Consider the following 19119-nt stretch of genomic DNA (forward strand, 5'->3'; position numbering starts at 1 on the left):
CAGTATGATTAGAGCATAGTGCATGAGACCAGTTTACGAGGCTACAGAGAAAGGCAAGAACATTAATAAATGGAAAGAGATTTAAGGGCTTCAATGGGGAAATGACATGATCAGATCTGTGTTTACCAAACTGTTGTTCTTGCAACTAGTAGGCTTCCAGCTTTTGTTAATGGCAGAGTAGTTTGGTCAGACTAACCAACCCTCCCACAACAAGAATTAGAAAATCTGGACCAAAAGCAACAAAAAAAGACAACCCCAAAAAACCTTATTTGAAGGCACTAGAAGGCAATCAAATGTAGGCAGAAGGCGGAGGGGAATCTACATTCAAGAAGCAGATGCTGCACTGGTAAGAGCTACAATGTTCTATCTTTTTGCCTGAGGGTATTCCCTAATTCATCACTGCCTTACAACAGAAAGCCACAGCATTTATGGCTTGAAATGTCAGAGGGCACTGTTCAGGACTGGCCAGAGCATATAGAAAGTTAAGGCGGAATCTGAAGAAGGGAGGAAACCACAGAGAAGGTGAGTCCTAAAATCTGCATATAAATTCTGCCCAGAAAAAAAAGCAACATACTGCCAAAAGACAAAGCAATCAACAGAACCAGACTCAGACATGACACAGATGTTGAAGCTATCTGATAGGAAATTTTAAATAATTTTGATTAATCTGTTAGAGGCTCTAATGAAAAAGGTGAATAGCATGTAAAACCAGATGGAAATGAAGAATGCCTTCAGCAGGCTCCTCAACAGACTCAACACAAGTGAGGAAAGAAACAACATACATTAAGACAGGTCAAAAGAAATTATCCAAACTGAAACAAAAAGAGAATAAAAGGTTAAAAAAATACATAAGAGCTGTTGGACAATATCAAATGGTCCAATATACATGCATGCATTAGTTGTCTACTGCTGTGTAACAATTAATCCCCAAAATTTAGCAGCTTGAAAAAACATTTATTATCTCACACAGCTTCTAAGAGTCAGGGATCTGAGAGTAGCTTGACTGAATGGTTCTGGCTCACGGTATCTCACAAAGGTGAAGCGTGCTATTGCCTGGGGTTGCAGTTATCTCAAGATTTAATTGCTGCTCATTCATGTGGCTATAGGCAGGGAGTAGCCCTTCACTGGTTTTTGTCTGGAGGCTTCAGTTTCTCAGCATGTGGGCCTCTCCACAGGGCTCCTCACAGCATGGAACTTGCTTCCCCACAACAAGTGATCCAAGAGAGATGGAAGAAACAAGAGTGCCCAAGAAGGAATTCCCAGTCTTTTATAACCTAATCTAAGAAGTGACACACCATCGCTTCTGATGCATGCTATCTGTCACACAGACAACCAATCCTGGTACAATGTAGAAAAGGACTACACAAGGGCATTAATACTAAGAGGCACAGGGAATTCCCTGGAAGTCCAGTGGTTAGGACTCTGCACTTCCACTGTAGGGGGCCTGGGTTCCATCCCTGGTCAGGGAACTAAGTAAGATCTCACAATGCAGTGCAGCCAAAAAGAAAAAGAAAAAACAAAAACAAACAAACAAAAAATACTAAGAGGCAGGGATCACTGGAGTCATCATGGATGCTGACTACTACAATGTAATTCTGTAATACCAGAAGGAGAAAAGAAGGAATGGGGCAGAAGAAATATCTGAAGAAATATTTGGCTGAGAATTTTCCAAAACTAAAAATGAGCACCAAACCATAGATCCAAGAAGCTCAGAGAATATCAAGCAGGATAATTTCCTCTCCTCTACCACAAACATACAAACAACTGGCCATAACTGCTAAAGACTGCTAAAACAAACTGCTAAAAAAACAAAAGACAAAGTCTTGAAAGCAATGAGAGGGGAAAAAAAGACACATTACACGCAGAGGAAAAAGACAACATTTACAGCAGACTTCTCATCAGAAACCAAACAAGCTAGAAGAAAATGGAGCGACACCTTTAAAATACCAGAAGAAAAAAAAAAATCAACCCAGAATTGTACATCTAGTAAAAATATCTTTCAAAAATAAATAAATAAATACACTATCAGACAAATAAAACCAGAAAATTCTCTGCCAACAGATTTAACATGTCAAAGAAAGTTGTTTGGGCAAAATGAATATGACCAGAAATCTGACACCACACAGAAACTTGGATCCAAAAAAAGAAATGAAGAGTGCTAAAAATGGAATGCAAGATTAAAATATTCACTTTATTTTTAATTGCTTTAGATGGTAAATGGCTGAAGCAAAAATATTAGCAAAGTATTGTGTTTATTGTTTCTGTAAAGGTTATATATATGACAATGATAGCAAAAACAGATGGGGAGAAATATGAAGCATATTAAAATCCTTACAATATACATGAAACAATATAATATTATTTAAAGGTAGACTTTGATCAAGTAAAGTTGTATATTATAAACACTGAAGTAACCATTAAAAAGTTTTTTCAAAAAGGTATAGTCAATAATGGAGATAAAATGGCACCACAATTAATCCAAGCAAAAAAAAAGGAAAAGGAAGAAAAGAATAGCTGAACAAATAGAAAATAATTAGCAAAATGGTAGATTCTGATCCAACCAATTAACTGTGAATAGTAGAAACTCATCAATTAAAAAGACAGAAATTGTCAGAATGGAAAAAAAGAAAAGTACCAACTACATGTTATCCACAAAATACTTTAATATAAAGATACAGATAGGTTAAAAGTAAATGGATGAAAAAGATATACAATATAAATATTAAGCAAACAAAACTGGAGTAGTAATATTAATACTAAACAAAGGAAACTTCAGAACCAGGAATATTATCAGTAACAAAGTGAGACATTGTATGAGAAAGCTGTCAATTCACCAAGAAGACAATCCTAAATGTGTATGCCTCTGACTAAAGAGCTTCATAATACATGAAATAAAACAAAGAGAACAGAAAGGAGAAGTAAACAAATCCACAATTACAGTTGGGAATTTCAATACTCCTCTCTCAGTAATCATAGAAGAAGTAGACAGATAATTAGTAAGGTTATAGAAGACATGAACAACACTATCAATAAAATTGACCTATTTAAAATTTATGGAATACTCTACCCACAAGAGCTGAATACATTCTTCTTAAGTGCACATAAAATATTCACCAAGTTAGATCTTATTCTTGGTCATAAAACAAAGTTTAACAAATTTAAAAGAATAGAAATCATATAAATTATGTTCTCAAGTCATAACAGAATTAAAGAGCAAATCAATAACAAAAGATAACTGGAAATTTTGAAAATATGTGGAATTAATTGTAACAAATATCTAAATAACTTATGGGTCAAAAGGAAATTATAAGGAAAATTATAATTTTTTTTTTTTTTTGGCCACGCCGTATGGCTCCAGGATCTTAGTTCCCCGACCAGAGATCGAATCCAAACCAGGGCCCCAGCAGTGAAAGCATTGAGTCCTAACCACTGGACTGCCGGGGAATTCCTGAAAATTATAAAATATATTAAATTGAATGAAAATAAAAACACAACATATCAAAATTTGTGGAATGCAGCTAAAGCAGTGCTTAAAGAGAAATTTACAGCAGTCTCAAAAAATGATCTAAGCGTCCACCTTAAGAAATTAGGAAAAGAGCACAAAAGGGGCATGAGAGTATTTTTTGGGGTAATGGAAATATTCTATGTATCAAGAGAGATGTGGGCTACACCAGGGTATCCACTGTCAACACTGTATAGTTAAGATTTGGGCATTTTAATATTATACATTTTCCCTTAAAATAAAAAGAACTGTATAAAAATAATCATATAGGGGGACAGAAATATAGATAATAGAAGAATGGTAGAATCTTGATAATTGTTGTAACTGAGTATTTAGGAGTTTATTAACTCTTCTTCATTTTGAAAGTTGTTGAAATTCTTCATAACGAAACTTTTCAAAAATTAAAAATACCATTATTACTTTTTGAAAAATAAATGGAAAGTAAGTATTGAGGTAGAGAGCATAATGGGTCTTAGAACAGAAAAGGAACAGGAAAAATAACATCACTTGACATCGGATGGTGGCAGAGTAGACAAAGAAAAGAAGACCATATAAGACCTGCTATTTAACTGGATATAGATTACGAAGGAAAGGCAGGAATCAAAAATGACTCCTAGGTTTCTGGCTTTAGCAAATGGGTGGAAGATGGCACTTTTTATTCAGATGGAGAACAGTTTAGAAGGAAAGATCAGGAGTTCATTTTTGGAGATGGTAGGTCCCAGATGTCTAGGAGACATCCAAACAGAGATATCAAATAAGTAGATGAATATACTAGTCGAGACTTTAGAAGAGAGATGTGGACTGGAGATATTAACTGGGGGTTCCTGGCCCATATTTAGGATTGTAAATATGAGTAAAGCACTTAGAATGAGGTATAGTATATAGTGTTTATAGAAGGGTTCCCCTAATCACTGTTATTAATATTAATTATTATAATCATCATCCATTTAAGTAATATAAATGTATCCTCACATTAAGTATGTGTGACTTAACACAGTATGATTATCACACTTTATAGGAAAAAATAAAAAACAGGCTTGCCTGATGATGTCAGTTAAAACTGTTACATTAAAAACTGTTACATCTGTTAATTCCAAAACAGTGACTGCAGAAATAATGGAGGACTGACAAAATCTCACCAATTTAATTTTCATTCTAAGTTGAACTAAAAAAATAACAAATATACAAAAATTATCTCTCAATTTTAGTTTATCACAAATTCAAAATGATTAACATATTACTAATTCTATTTCAGCCTTCAACAAACTCCAACATGACATATTATGTCCTAGATTAAAAAATAATTTGAAACTAGAGATAGAAATCTGTAATATTTCCTTTAATATAAAAAAATAACATTATCTTTGAACACAGCTAAAATGATAATTGACCAAGCCCCCTTACAAGAAAAATCTTATGGCTATTCATTTCTATAATCACTCCATTTCAGAGAACTTAGGCATGATCATGAAACTGTAAAAAGCCCATTTTTCAGTGAATACAATTCAGACTAAAACTGCAAATTAAAATTGCTCTTATCAGTTCCTTTAAAGCCTTTTCTCATACATGATGAATACAATTTTGCTTAACATTATGATACTTTTACCTTAGAACTAAGTTATGAATACATTAGTTGGGAATGGAGGAATGGAATCAGGAAGGGAGGAGGAGGAAAAAACTCTTGAGATAATTTTATGTGCTAGGCACTCTTCTAAGTCATATATATATTTTTTCTGACTAAATACTCACAATAACCTTATAAAGGCAGGTATTATTATCCTCCCTATATTTTACACATGAGGAAACATTAAGCAACTTTCCAAGGACACAAAGCTGATTAAGTGGTAGATCCAAAATTCCAACTCTAACTCTATCACAGGCATCAAGGATATAACTGCAACAAAACTTAGCCCTTATCCACAAATTAATTAATTAGTTAATTAACTCTCCTGCCTCATGACCAAAAATGTCAGATTTTTATTTCTATTTTTTGGGGATGTTAAATTGACTTTCCCTGCTTTTTCAAAAGTTTTCTAAATATCAAATAACTTAAGTTGAAATGAAACCATGAGATTCAAATCTCATTCTTCTACAGCTTGCACATTATAAGAATGTGAGATATAACTGAATATACTTACTGGCAGATTTAGAAAAGTATGTATGTTTTTCATCTTGGTATGGGGGACACAGTATGATTTTTAAAAATTCTTTAATATAAGTCACTATTTTTAAAAAAAAGAGTAAAATGATAATGAAACTCACGTGCACAAAATAACAAGAGAACAAGGGAATAATTCTTGGTACTGAAGACAGCATTTTAATACACGGTCATCATTGTTCTCATCGCTCAATCCATCTGCAAATTTAGTAAAAGCAACAATCAATAAGCACACTAAAAATCTGGGAACTGTATGAATAATCTAGGCCATATATACAAATCAAATCATCTAAAAGAAAGAAAACTTTTTAAATAAGAAGAGGAAGATAAGACACAACAAAAACAATGCCTTGAAAATTCTGGATCTAGAATTCAGGCAGCATATAGTTGTGGGTTTAATAAACTGATTAGTTTGCTACTATCAGTAAAATGGAATAGGATATGCCTATTAATAAACCCAACGGAAAAAATCTGATCAGTAGGTTAAATGCCATATTAGAAACCAAAAGCTACGAATCTAGTCTCAGTTCAGTCACTTAGTGACTTAACATAAGTAAATTATATGATTACATCATGCTTAAAATTAACAACTTAAAAGAGGTCTGTAAAATTATAAGCAACTGTTCTGCCAACAACAGAACCACTTTCATGTGTCTGCTTTTTCTTAAACTCTAAGCAATAACATTTAGAGAGAGATGTACAGAAGAAGGCAACACAGGCGCTAGGCAGAGAATACAAAAAGTAATTTCTAACAAATGCTAATATGTGGCTGACAGAGTGTCCTCTAGCATTCTCCAAGCCTTAAAGCATGTAGTAAGCTTGTTTTTTTGTGAAAATAATGTAATGTGTAGGAATAGGACCAAAGACAGCATTTCTTATAAGTCCTTACACTACTTGCCTCAGAACTCCCTGGGGTACTTACCCAGACCCATTTCTGGAAAAGAATCTTTGGAGCCTGGACCCAAAAATTGATTTAAGCCTTTGGCAACTCTCTTACACACTGAAATTCAAGATGTACTGGACAGTGAGACTCAACTTTGTTCCCAGATTATAACCTTTTTTCCCCTCAACTTTTAGCCTACAGTCACTTAGTCCTCTAAACTATCAAATTAGAAAATTCATTCATGCATTCAATAAATATTTATATAGGGTCTAATTTGCACCAGGTGCCTATGCTAGGTAACTGGACATTCAAAAGACAAGCTCTTTGGGATCTCACAATCTCGTGGTGAAATCTAGACAGAACTCAACTAATCTCACAGCATGAGCCTCAGGGAGACGTGATTCAGTTCTTTAATCAGACAACCAGCCAGCCAGCCAGACATGTATTATAGCAGTCAATTTTCCTTCTTTTAGCTCACAGAGTAAATACCACAATGATGCAAAATGGGCAGCTCAAAATCACTGGTTAACTTTAGTAACTCAATTTGACCAAAAGAAGGATGTTTAAAGGCTACAGTACATGCCCTAAAGGTATCAAAGTTCAAGATTACCTGTTCTGTCATTTTTTCTAGGACACATGGGCCTGGAAGATATACCTAAAACTACAAGAATATTCATGAAATATTTTATCAACAAATATTTTTGAGCACCTGCTCAGGTACTATTCAAAAGTGAACAAAACAGACTCTGAAAACAGACTGATCTGGGTTTGAATCCCTGCTTTCCCACATACTGGACATATAATAATGGACAAACTGCTTAACACGATGATTAAATGAGAAAATTTATGAAACACTTGGCCCAATATATGCTTATATCATGTGTTCCTTAAGTAGCATATATTTATTACTTAAGACTCAGCTTAAATGGCACTTCAACAGCAACCACCTCTACTCACATTCAACACCAAAATAAATTCTGTATAAATTATAGTTAATATGATTTTTAACATTTAATAGAATTAAAGCTTCTCAACAGCAGGCCTTGTATGTCTCATTCACTGCTGCAGCATCAACACTTAGAAGTGTCTGGTACAAATATTTGGCAGATAAATGATTCAACAAAAATATAATAAAAGAAAATATAAAAATGATGGAATAAATGTCTCATGTGGGAGGTGTCAGATAACTTTATTTTTGCTTTTAATTATTTTTACCTAATTATAAAAATAAAATAATTATAGAAAATCTGGAAAATTCAGCAAATATTAAGAAAATTAAAATAACTCATAATTCCATCAGCTCAATATTACCAATATCCACCATCTATAAGTATACATGCATAATCTGAGAAATTTGGGATTGTACTTCATATTCTTTTAAATCTTATTTTTGTTTTTTATTCTTTTTGCAAGTTAAAGTGAGTCTATTAGTGTCAGCCCTAATCCAATAGGACTTAGTATTCTTATTAAAAAGGGGAAAATTGGAGACAGACGTGCACAGAGAGAAGACGATGTGAATAGACATAGGGAGAAGATGGCCATCTATAAGACAAGAAGAGCAGTTTGGAACAGATCTTTCTCTCAAAGCCCTCAGAAGGAAACAACCCTGCTGACACACTGATTTTAGACTCCTAGCCTTCAGAACTGAGATAAATTTCTAAGTGTTTTTTTGTATTAATTTTTTATAGATTCCATATATAAGTGATGTCATATGATATTTGTTTTTCTCTAACTTAATCTAAGAAATTTGGGATTGCACTTTATATTCTTTTAAATCTTATTTTAATATCACACATCATTAACGTTTTTCAAAATACAATATTCTCTCATATGACTACATCATTATACGTAACTTCTACAACTGTTAGACAGATTGTTTCCAATTTTTTTGCTGCATAAATCATGCTGTGATGAACATTATTTATATAAACCACTGTGAGCATCTCTGATTATTTCTTTAAAATAATTTCTAGAAAGAGAACCATCTCTTTTGGCTTAATACACACTAATAAATTGCTCTTCTGAAAATTTACTAATTTATATTCCCAATGCACTGAGCACTGTGTTCCTATCAAGTGCTGGGAAGGAGCAGCTTTCTAAACACAGAAGCAATAAAAAAAAAACAACAAAGGAAAAAGTGAAAGATATAAACTAAAACTTTATACATAAGAAATTAACAATATTAAAAATAGCAAACAGGAAAATATTTGCCTTGAACAAAGGACTGACTAGTTGTACTTCTTTTGTGAATTACCTATTAATACTCTATGTCCATTTAGGGGAAAGGGATTTTTAGTTTTTCTAATCAATCTGTATAACCTTCTCATGTAAAAGGACACAAAAGAATTATCGCCTATTCCAGACCATAAATCATTAAGTAATATATTAGCTCAACCAAACTTCACAACCATTTTTTTCAGGGGGAGGTCATTTCCCCCCATTTCATTTACTCAGTTTCCTCACCTTCAACTTTCCCTAGGCCAGCTTTTAAACCCAGGTCAATCACATTTCAAATCCTATTCTCTTCTCACCATAATGCATACTACATCAAATAAACACAATTTTGAAAAGAGTAAGGACAACACTAAAATTATGGTCAACTAAGGCTATTTTAACATGGACTATCTGCATTCAATTTGTGGCATTTTTCTTTTTTTTAATGGAAAATGCTTGTCTAAAAAAATACATTGTTATAATACTGTGATTACATAAAAGATAATAATACAGCAAGATAAGCAATTATTAGAGTTAGTGGCAAATGTGCTCGACAGATGTAAAGTGTAAAGACTGTTTGGTTCTTGCTTTTCTCCAAGCAAGTACTTTAATTTCACTCAATAATCCTGAATTAAGTTTATACATAAGAATTTCAATTTACCATTAGAATATAAAATATAATTTTATTATGATAAAAGTGACTAAGGATATTTCTAAAGGATATCATAAAATCACTATCAACAGAATAAATGTTACATTAGATTTTATATAAAGAATGTTTTAAATAATCAGTTTGACAGATAACAATGATACAGTGAAACACATAAAGGATTTATCTGACACAGACAATTACACAAATAATCTATCTACAACCTTACAACTAAAAGTGCAATTTAACAAAACAAAGATCAAATAATACCAATTTAAGCTTTAAAGTGAAATATGGATATCAAGGAAGACCCAGAAATTGAAGCAGCACAGAAGTTTGAGACCACTACTATGATTTATCCTCCTTAATAACCCAAAAAGCATAGACTGAAGAAGTCAAAGTATCAAAAAAGCACATAAAAATGGAAAAATCAAAAGAAACATAACAAGCATCTATAAATAATAAATGTGGCCAAAATATCTATTCTAAAATTAGCTCTTCTAAAATAAGTCTCAAAGTCAATCTATTGAAGGGACAGATATTCCATTTAGGACAAGTTCTTAACATTTCTATGTCTCAATTTCCTCATCAATAAAATGGATCTAATAAGAATTTATCTTCCACAAGTACTATAAGGTTTGAATGAGATATTAGCTGTAAAGCACTTAGAAAAAGGTCTGGAGAGTAATGGCCATGTTGTCTATTATTATCATCATCTATATAATTATATAATAAAACACAATTTGTATCAACTAACAAAGAAAAACAATAAAAGGTTAAGAGTAAAAAAAAATTCCCACCTCTTCTTAAGGATCGGGGTTTTACTGAAATGATGGTTTAGATCAGAGGTTTTGTTAACTGCATGGCTGTTTTTTTAAAAAGTCCTATCTGTTAGCAATACATACCAAAGTACTACAGGAGTTCCAGGAGTTGGGGGAGAAGGGGAAAAGGAAATGAGAGAATAAACAAGAATGACAAAATGTTGAGAATCACTGAAAATGAGTGAGAGGTACATAGAGATTCATTATTATATTATATTATATTATATTATACTGCATTTGAAAGTTTTCATAACGGAAAGTAAAAAAAAAAAAGACCATCTAAGGTGTTCAATTTAATATGTTTATAATTTTAATATTTTTAATATTTTCTTAACTCTAATAAGTGATTTTTTTTAGTGGTTTCCTTTAAAAGCTCTTAAACAGCACATGATGTTCCTACTCAAAATGCATAAGCATTGTATTTGGAATATACTAAGAGCTAATAAATATTTGTAAAGAGAATAAAGAAATTAATGGGAGAGGCCCTTTTTCTTCAAAGATTTAAGACTAAACAGCTGTGCCAAAAGTCTTCTCAGGGTTAATTTCATGATTAGATTCATCTAAAGATGAATTATTTCATATCCTATAGTAAATATGGATACAGTAGACAACATAAATCCATATTTAAAATAAGATAAATCTACATATACAAATATTTCTGAGTTGGAAAGAAACCAATTTTTAAAGAATGAAATATATCCTCTAAATGTATGTATAAACTCTGCAGAGGCAACAGTGTTACTTTACACACAGATCTTTTTCCAAATAGTTATATAAAACATGAAGAACAAGGGGTGGGATAGGGAGGGTGGGAGGGAGACACAAGTGGGAGGAGATATGGGGATATATGTATATGTATAGCTGATTCACTTTGTTAGAAAGCAGAAACTAGCACACCACTGTAAAGCAATTATACTCCAATAAAGATGTTAAAAAAAAATTAAAAAATAAAATAAAAACATGGGGGCTTCCCTGGTGGCGCAGTGGTTGAAAGTCTGCCTGCCGATGCAGGGGACGCGGGTTCGGGCCCTGGTCTGGGAGGATCCCACATGCCGCGGAGCAACTGGGCCTGTGAGCCAGAATTACTGAGCCTGCGTGTGTGATGAAGAGTGACCCCCGCTTGCCACAACTAGAGAAAGCCCTTGCACAGAAACGAAGACCCAACACAGCTATAAATAAATAAATTAATTAATTTTTAAAAATTGTATAAAAAATATAAAAACATGAAGAACATACTTAGGTTCTAAGATTTTTAAATGACTAAAAAAAAAAACTAATATGGAAAAAAATCAGGAGAAAATCTATAGACCTCTATAATAAAAATACCTCCTTATTACAGGTTGTGACAAACCAGAGGAAAACAATGCCTGCCTCTGCATTATATTAACTGCATGCAGTGATGATTAGAAACACAGATCACTTAGTGGCCTCATCACTCAACATGGTATTTTAAAAAAAGAATCCAAAGTACTGTAATATAGACAACTATGCATACAGAACTATACAGTCAGTCTCTGTGAAATATGGACATAACCTAAGAAGGTCTAGGAGAAGCAGAAAAATAAAAATCAAAGGCCTCCAAACCAAGCCTAACAGAATATGCCAAAGCATCACTATGCCCTGCCATTTCACACTGTAATACTGTTAATTTTTTTTAAAGTTCTGCACCATTTCCCTTCATTAATGAGTCAGCGTCCAAACAAATCTTAATCAAGAAGCACCCTGAGAGAACAATACTTACAAAGTTTTTGAGATGCAAGTTGTATTGACTGACCCCATAGCTTTCTATCTTGATTTTTGAGACTGTCATTGATGAAATGAACGGCAGGTATAGCTTTGTGCTGGGCACGTTTCAGTAATTTTCCTGCCTTCATACGATCCAGCTCTTGCACAACAACCCAGGGAATTATTAACACAAGCCTGTCAAAGCCTAAAAAATGAAAAGATTTCTTAGATGTCAACAAATATGTATTGAGCTACTAAATCAAACTGCTATAGGAGAATTAAAAGTTTTAAAGAAATTCACCATCTGAATGAAGAGATAATAGATAAAAATAGGAACTAAAACCAGATATAAGTGTCAAGAGAATGTTACAGAAATAAATACTACTGGAAATCACAAAAGAGTAAGTTTAGAAGCTAGGTTAACGTGTAAAGGCTTTTTTTTTTTTTAACTTAAGTTGATTATGCTTCATGTATATATACACACACATACTTAATAACATATCCAAATGGAAATAAGTTTGTGGGGGGGGGGGGAACCCACATCACTGTTCATATAAAGTACCAACTCAAATAAGAAAATCAGAATCAGTAAATATGTTCTATAAATACCTGAGATTTCTGTTGTCTTCAAAATTCTAACAAATTTGAGATGATTCATCAGTATATTTGTGTCAACAACAACTAAAAGCTTTTTGTCTGAAGCAGTATTTGCTAAAGAAAAAGAGCAAAGTGAGGATTTCATGACATTTGATAACAGACTTGTATAATAACTACAATTTTGATATCACAGAACTTTGATAGCATTCTTAAGGCAGTACTTTAGACAATAAAAACAAAAATGCATTTACTCCAATTCTTAAGAGAAAGAACAGTAATCAGTGTTTAATTATCCACCAATAGAATATTGTATATTGCTTACGGGTGGATTTTAAATCATAAATTAACTTGCACCAGCAGTAACTATGTTGCCAAACCCTGTACTCGATCACTGGTAGTTACGTACTTAGGAATCATAAGCTAATTTTAATGTACTCTGAAATATAACTGAAAAAACAAATATATGTAAATGAAAGAAAAAAGATAATACTCGCACTGTTATTTCATAGGGTCATGTGAGGAACAGATAAGTTGATGCATAGGAAAACACTTAATAAATTGAAAAATGCAATGTGAATGTAACATAGCATTACTATTTTTACAAATACAATTCAAAACAGTATACTAACATATTTTGGGTAATATCTATCATTATCTTCTCCAAGGAGTGAGAATAATCACAATTTTACTATATAAATAAGAAATCCATGAATATAATACCTTTGAGCAATTTGCATTATTTCTGATCAGTGCTTTACAAAGCTGAAATTGTTAAAAGTTATGATTAAGAGCAAAAATAAAAGACAGCTCATAACTCTGATTACTGCCCCTTGGCAAAGGTGAAAGAGAAAATATGTCTAACTGCCTAATAATGTGAGATATATAAAGCAAATGATGGTAAGACAAACCTTAGACCTGATTCCTGTAGCTAAAAGAAATATACTTTATTATTTCAAATAAGCACATTTTAACATTTTTCCTCTAAATATTATAAAAATTGAATGTCGGCACATTAATTCTTAAGAAAACATAGGAGATCATAAAACTGTCATATGCATATAGGATATACCAGAAGAGGAATGTACATCATCTTCCACCAAGTCAATCTCCATACTTGTTAACTCTCCAGAAGGTGGAACCACAGTTAAATCCACACTTTTTCCCACACGTGCAGCGTGAAGCTCTTCTACAATCTGCATCTAAATTGCAAAAGACCCACAGCAAAATATTTTGAATTAGTTTCTCTGCAGATTAGTAAGAGAAAAAAGCAATTAATTCTTAATTCACTTAATATGAGATAGTTTGTGGAAAGAAAAATATTTACAAAAATATGAAAGCCACATGATAAAAGAATACAGATTTATAAACATACACAAGGTTTCTAATATAGCTCTTCTCTTCTTACTTTATTATTTCTACAACCTTAGGCAAGCATATTATTTAACAACCATGGGTCTCAGTTTATCTACACAATAGGAATATTAAATATCTGTATCCTTTTAGTATTTTTCATAAGGATTAAATGAAATAATGTGAAGAATCTCACACAGAGCCTAGTACAAAATAGACTTCCAAAACAAGTTAATTCTCATTCCCATTCTCACTTCAAAGTATTTCAGGAGCGAAATATGTTTTTATCTGGATGATGAGCACTTTTCCTAAGATTTCTAAGATTGTTTATGAACCATCAAAAACTGAAATCCAGATCTTAATACCCTTCTCACTTCAGGGAAGTAGTTCCCTGATGTATTCTGATGCAAAGAAATTAAAGTATAATCTAACTTTAGAGCAGAGGTGAGAAATCTTTCTTCTCTCAAGGGGCATTGACCCAAAAGACATAAAAGTATAACTGACTGTCACAAATAAAAAGCTATCAGTATGGTTTTAAAGTCTCCTTTAAATAGAAAAACACAAAGTGTTCTATGAATCTAATTTTAATTTAGAAGCAGGGAAGATAAAATTGTATGCAATAATTCTATGAGGTTCAACCAGGAGATTCTAGCTGAGAAATGAAGCAACAGGTAAAAAATAAATGTATGTGCCCTCATTTTCACTGAAGAAATGTCCATCTTGTTGCTAATTAGAAAAATGAGGCAAAACATGCTAATATCATACTGCATTTTGGCAAGCCAAGGCATAAGCATGCAAAAACATAACATTAATTTAAAATTCACGTAACTTGTGGGCCACAGGCTCCATGCTCTTTATTCAAAACAGATTAGAGGGGCTTCCCTGGTGGCGCAGTGGTTGAGAATCTGCCTGCCAATGCAGGGGACACGGGTTCAAGCCCTGGTCTGGGAAGATCCCACATGCCGTGGAGCAAGTGGGCCCATGAGCCACAACTACTGAGCCTGCGCATCTGGAGCCTGTGCTCCGCAACAAGAGAGGCCACGACAGCAAGAGACCCGCGCACCGCAATGAAGAGTGGCCCCCGCTCGCTGCAACTAGAGAAAGCCCTCGCACAGAAACGAAGACCCAACACAGCCAAAAATAATAAATAAATAAATAAATTTTTAAAAAAAGATACTCTGTCAAAACAGATTAGAGGTTATTAGAAAAAAAGCCCAAAAGGTGATAAAGTAAATGTAAATACTTCTCCAAACAGTTTTTCATGGCTTCATAAAAACTTACGTATTGAATTAGGCAGTGACATCACTGTTATTTTCATATTATCAAGGTTTTTATACTCATTATATTTTATTGAAATAGGAACCCTTTGACTTAATTTCATTAAAAATATTCAGAGTAAATAAATATATCAGTAACCTCTTGATCTGTATCTTGAATACTTTCAAGTGACACTGAAGAACATGGTGCTTCAAAACTCTGAAATGAAAAGTAATTTTATTAGTTACGAAGCATATACCTAGAGTAAGGTTTTTCAACCTTAGCACTACTGACATTTGGGATCAGGTAATTCTTTGTTTTGGGGGCTATCCTATGCGTTGTAGGATGTTTAGAAGTATCTCTTCCCTCTACCCACTAGATATCTACCCACTCCCAACCTTGACAATCAAAAATGTCTCCATTCCTTTGCCCAAGCAATTTCAGTGGAGTAATAGAGATAAAATCTGATTGTAAATAGAGTTGAAGAGAAAAGGATTTATACTTCAGTTTAAAGACAAGTAAACTATGTTGTTTGGGGGTACATACTTAAACAGTCACAATAAAAAGAAAAACAATGAACTGAAAAAAAAAAATGTCTCCATCAAGTCAGTTGCCAAATGCCCTCCTAAGAGGCAAAACTGCCCCCAGATGAAAAATTGCCCCTAGAATAGAAAAGCCTCATTCTATTAAGTTATGAAACATAGTAGAAATTCTTTAGGGTTTACTCATCTATATATATACATTCCTAAAAATACTCGTATTCTAGGATAAAACATGTCACCCTAAGAAACACAACAACCATGGCAAAGGTAAAAAGAGCTGGCCTTCGGTGGTGGGAAATTTTTATCCAGGAGTAAGTAAGCCATTTATAAAAGTGACATGACAAAACAAAGGGAACTTGAAGATTATTATATGGCTGAGGGAGGAAAAGCTGAAAAATGTTATCATTTATGGGTGTTTTATTTTTTGTCTCCTAGCAAAGATTGAAAATCTCAATTTTTCACTGGCACTTTTGGTGAGTGGATGAGACTTACTCAACCCTACATACAGGTGACAAGGAACTCAGCAAAAGCCACTACTAAACGAAATCATCTTCTAAGAATTCTCCAAGCACCAAACTCACAGGTATTTTACGAGACACTGTATAAAAATTACAGACCCTCTTTAAACAAGTGTATCATATGTTGCTTTATTGGGAATTCAGCTTCTACCCAAACTACCTAACATCAATCTTCACCGGATACAACACCACCACATACATCACACACGTAGGCCCATTATAGCTTTACTATTCCATGACCCTGGGTTTTATAATGCCTTTTCTACCTGACTTTAAATCTCACTAGAGCTTTAGGTTCTTTTCAGCTAAGGAGTGCCAACCAAGCTAGAGATTATTATAGAACTTCCTGAAACTCGTGACATTTGAAGTCTTTTCATTCTTTTACTATTACCCTTCACTCTCGTTGATCACAGGTCACTTTCAGTGATTTCAATAAATTTTCTGTTACCTCCAAATCCAGAAAAGTTCGTGTCAGTTGTCCTGGAAAACCTCCTCCTTATTATAAAAGAAAGTCTTAGTGGGTGTTAAATGTTTGCCTTCCCCTACCATGCTTTATTAAATACATGGACCTGGATAAAGCCTTCCCTAGAGATGACAAAAGGGAATAACAATAATGATGGTATAAATGGTTTTATCTGCTAGAGTGATTCCAAACTAAAAACCTGATTATACTGCTTCCCTGACTACATTTCAATGGCTCTGTACTACCTACAAGATAAAAAACCACCTTTCCCATGAGAGATAAAGAAATCCATTTTCTGGACCCTCGCTTCCTCCCCAACTTCCTCTTCTATAGATTCTCTACACAACTCAAGTCAAAATGAACAACTTAAGTGCCCACGTAGGCTCTTGCCATGCAATTTCGTAACTCTGGGCCATTACACAACTGGCCCTCTCCCCTGACAGGACAACACTTCTATTCTTTGCTCTACACATTTTTCAATACCAAGCTTAAGAACCTCCACCTTAATAAGCCCTTCCTTAACTCACTCCCAAATTTATACTAGTACCAGCCAAATTCCTAGGGCTCTAATATTTACTTCACTGTATTTGCAATTGTATTTGTTTACTAATCTACCTCCCTGGGAACTTCTTGAGGGTAAAAAGCATCTTATTCATCTCTAAATGCCTAGAACCTAACACATAATAGGTATCTTTAATTAATGTTTGATAAACTGATGAATCTCTACCCCACAGACTCATAAGAATTAAGTGGGATACCACTTATAAAAGTGGCCTATAAACCACAAATCTCTAGAACATTAGTTAGCAATGGTGAGGGGATGGTGCAAACTGAGAAGGGTCTGTATCAAAGGACGATAAAACCTAAGAAACAAAATAAGTCACTTTCTCCTAGGAAAGCATAACAGGATTACTAAATCCAGAAAATACAGTTATTTCTTTGTAAAGTACACTCATTATTTTAGGAAGATAATTATCTACTGAGGAATATATGAGGAAAACAAAACAACAAATATAATATTAAGATGATTAGCTACTGTCAATAACATGCTAAAGATAATATATTCAAGATAAGAACAATATTTACTTGCTGCTCCTGTGTCTACATGACTTTGAGTCAGATAAGACTGCTATCAAGGGAATATAAAGAGTTTTAATTCCAATAACTGAAAAGTAATCATGCAAAAATTGCTTCCCCTACAACTTAATATTCATGCTATGTACCTCTTTTGGTGTGTGTAGCAATTCTACACAGAGAGCAAAAAAACCTGTAAGATGCAGTGCAGGGATTTCTCATACTGTTCCTCAGATGTACAGCACGAGGGGAACACCAAACAATGATACAAAGATGTTGTACTGGAAATTTCAGATTCAGATGTTGATACTGGAAAATTCAGATTCCTTGCTTGCATGCTACTCTACAGAACTGGTTACAGAGCACAAGAAGAAAACTCTAGCTTTCCTTTAAGAAAGCAATAAAAAGAACAAACTCAATTCTTTCCTTCTTTGGACTCCTTCAAGTTCAGTGAACAAAGAGTACTCTCTCTCAAGCTCTTCTGGCCTCCCTAGTTACAATTCCTACATTTTTCAAAGGAAGTTATCTTATACTACACTCTGTAGTCTTGATTCCTAAAAGTAGGTAGGCTCCACCACCACCTGTTTTTAAGCAGTCTCTAAATTTCAGAACTTCTGAAGTTCCAAAGTTCTAAAAGTTGTCTTAAAGGTATCAATAAATAATTTTATTTGCCATAGAAACAAGGCTGTAGCAATTAGGTTCTCAAATTAGTCCACAAATGCTGACTTATTACATAATTTAGAAGCAAAACAAGATATGCCAAGCTTTCTAGCCTGGATCTCTGTACACACAGTTCCCTTTGCCTGAAACATCCCTGCTCCTCCCATCTCACTCCATCTTGTCTGCACGTGAATAACTCCTATTCAATCCTCAGTTCTCAGTTTACTTGTTATCCCCTCCAGTAAACCTTCCTGAATTAATCCCTCCACAGTGCACCAAGGCCATGTTAATCCCCTGCTGTGTATTCCCATATTAGGTGATAAGTACTGATCAGACCTGAGGTGGCTGTTTCTGTGTCTCCTCATATTAAGTAAGTCTCTGAAAAGAAAGACAGTGATTGTGGTGCCTGGCATATAGGGCATTCAAAAAAAAATTTGTTAAACGAATAGCTATTTGGAATAATAAGCCCTGGATGTTCTATAGTTCCTGGAGTTAGAGAAGAGCCTAAGACTGTCACAGTGCTTTTCTGATAGAACAATCTATAATGGCTTCTTTCTATATTTTTACACATTCCCTCTTATTTTGGATCCTTGATACTTGCCAGGATAGCCTCCTAAGGAAGTTGGAATTATCGTGGTAAAATAAAAGAATCAACATTATCTTCCTGACTAAATAGAATCAGCTATGATCATTATCTATAATAGAA

General features: G+C 33.7%; 1 protein-coding gene across 6 annotated transcripts in view; it reads right to left on the reverse strand.

The window, feature by feature from the left end:
- Positions 1-19119, reverse strand: part of SWT1 (SWT1 RNA endoribonuclease homolog) — a 96444-nt gene that overhangs the window by 65258 nt on the left and 12067 nt on the right. For 5 of the 6 annotated variants that reach the window (XM_033437976.2, XM_004275230.4, XM_033437975.2 and 2 more), the window contains exons 6-10: positions 15316-15375; positions 13619-13748; positions 12562-12663; positions 11969-12157; positions 5765-5858 (exon numbers count right to left, since the gene is read on the reverse strand). In XM_033437976.2, the coding sequence (XP_033293867.1) occupies positions 5765-5858; positions 11969-12157; positions 12562-12663; positions 13619-13748; positions 15316-15375 (575 nt within the window). The remainder of the gene's footprint in view (positions 1-5764; positions 5859-11968; positions 12158-12561; positions 12664-13618; positions 13749-15315; positions 15376-19119) is intronic. The other variant, XM_033437978.2, reaches the window with a different exon arrangement.

Source organism: Orcinus orca, chromosome 1 (genome assembly GCF_937001465.1).
Source record: "Orcinus orca chromosome 1, mOrcOrc1.1, whole genome shotgun sequence".
Lineage (NCBI taxonomy): Eukaryota > Metazoa > Chordata > Mammalia > Artiodactyla > Delphinidae > Orcinus > Orcinus orca.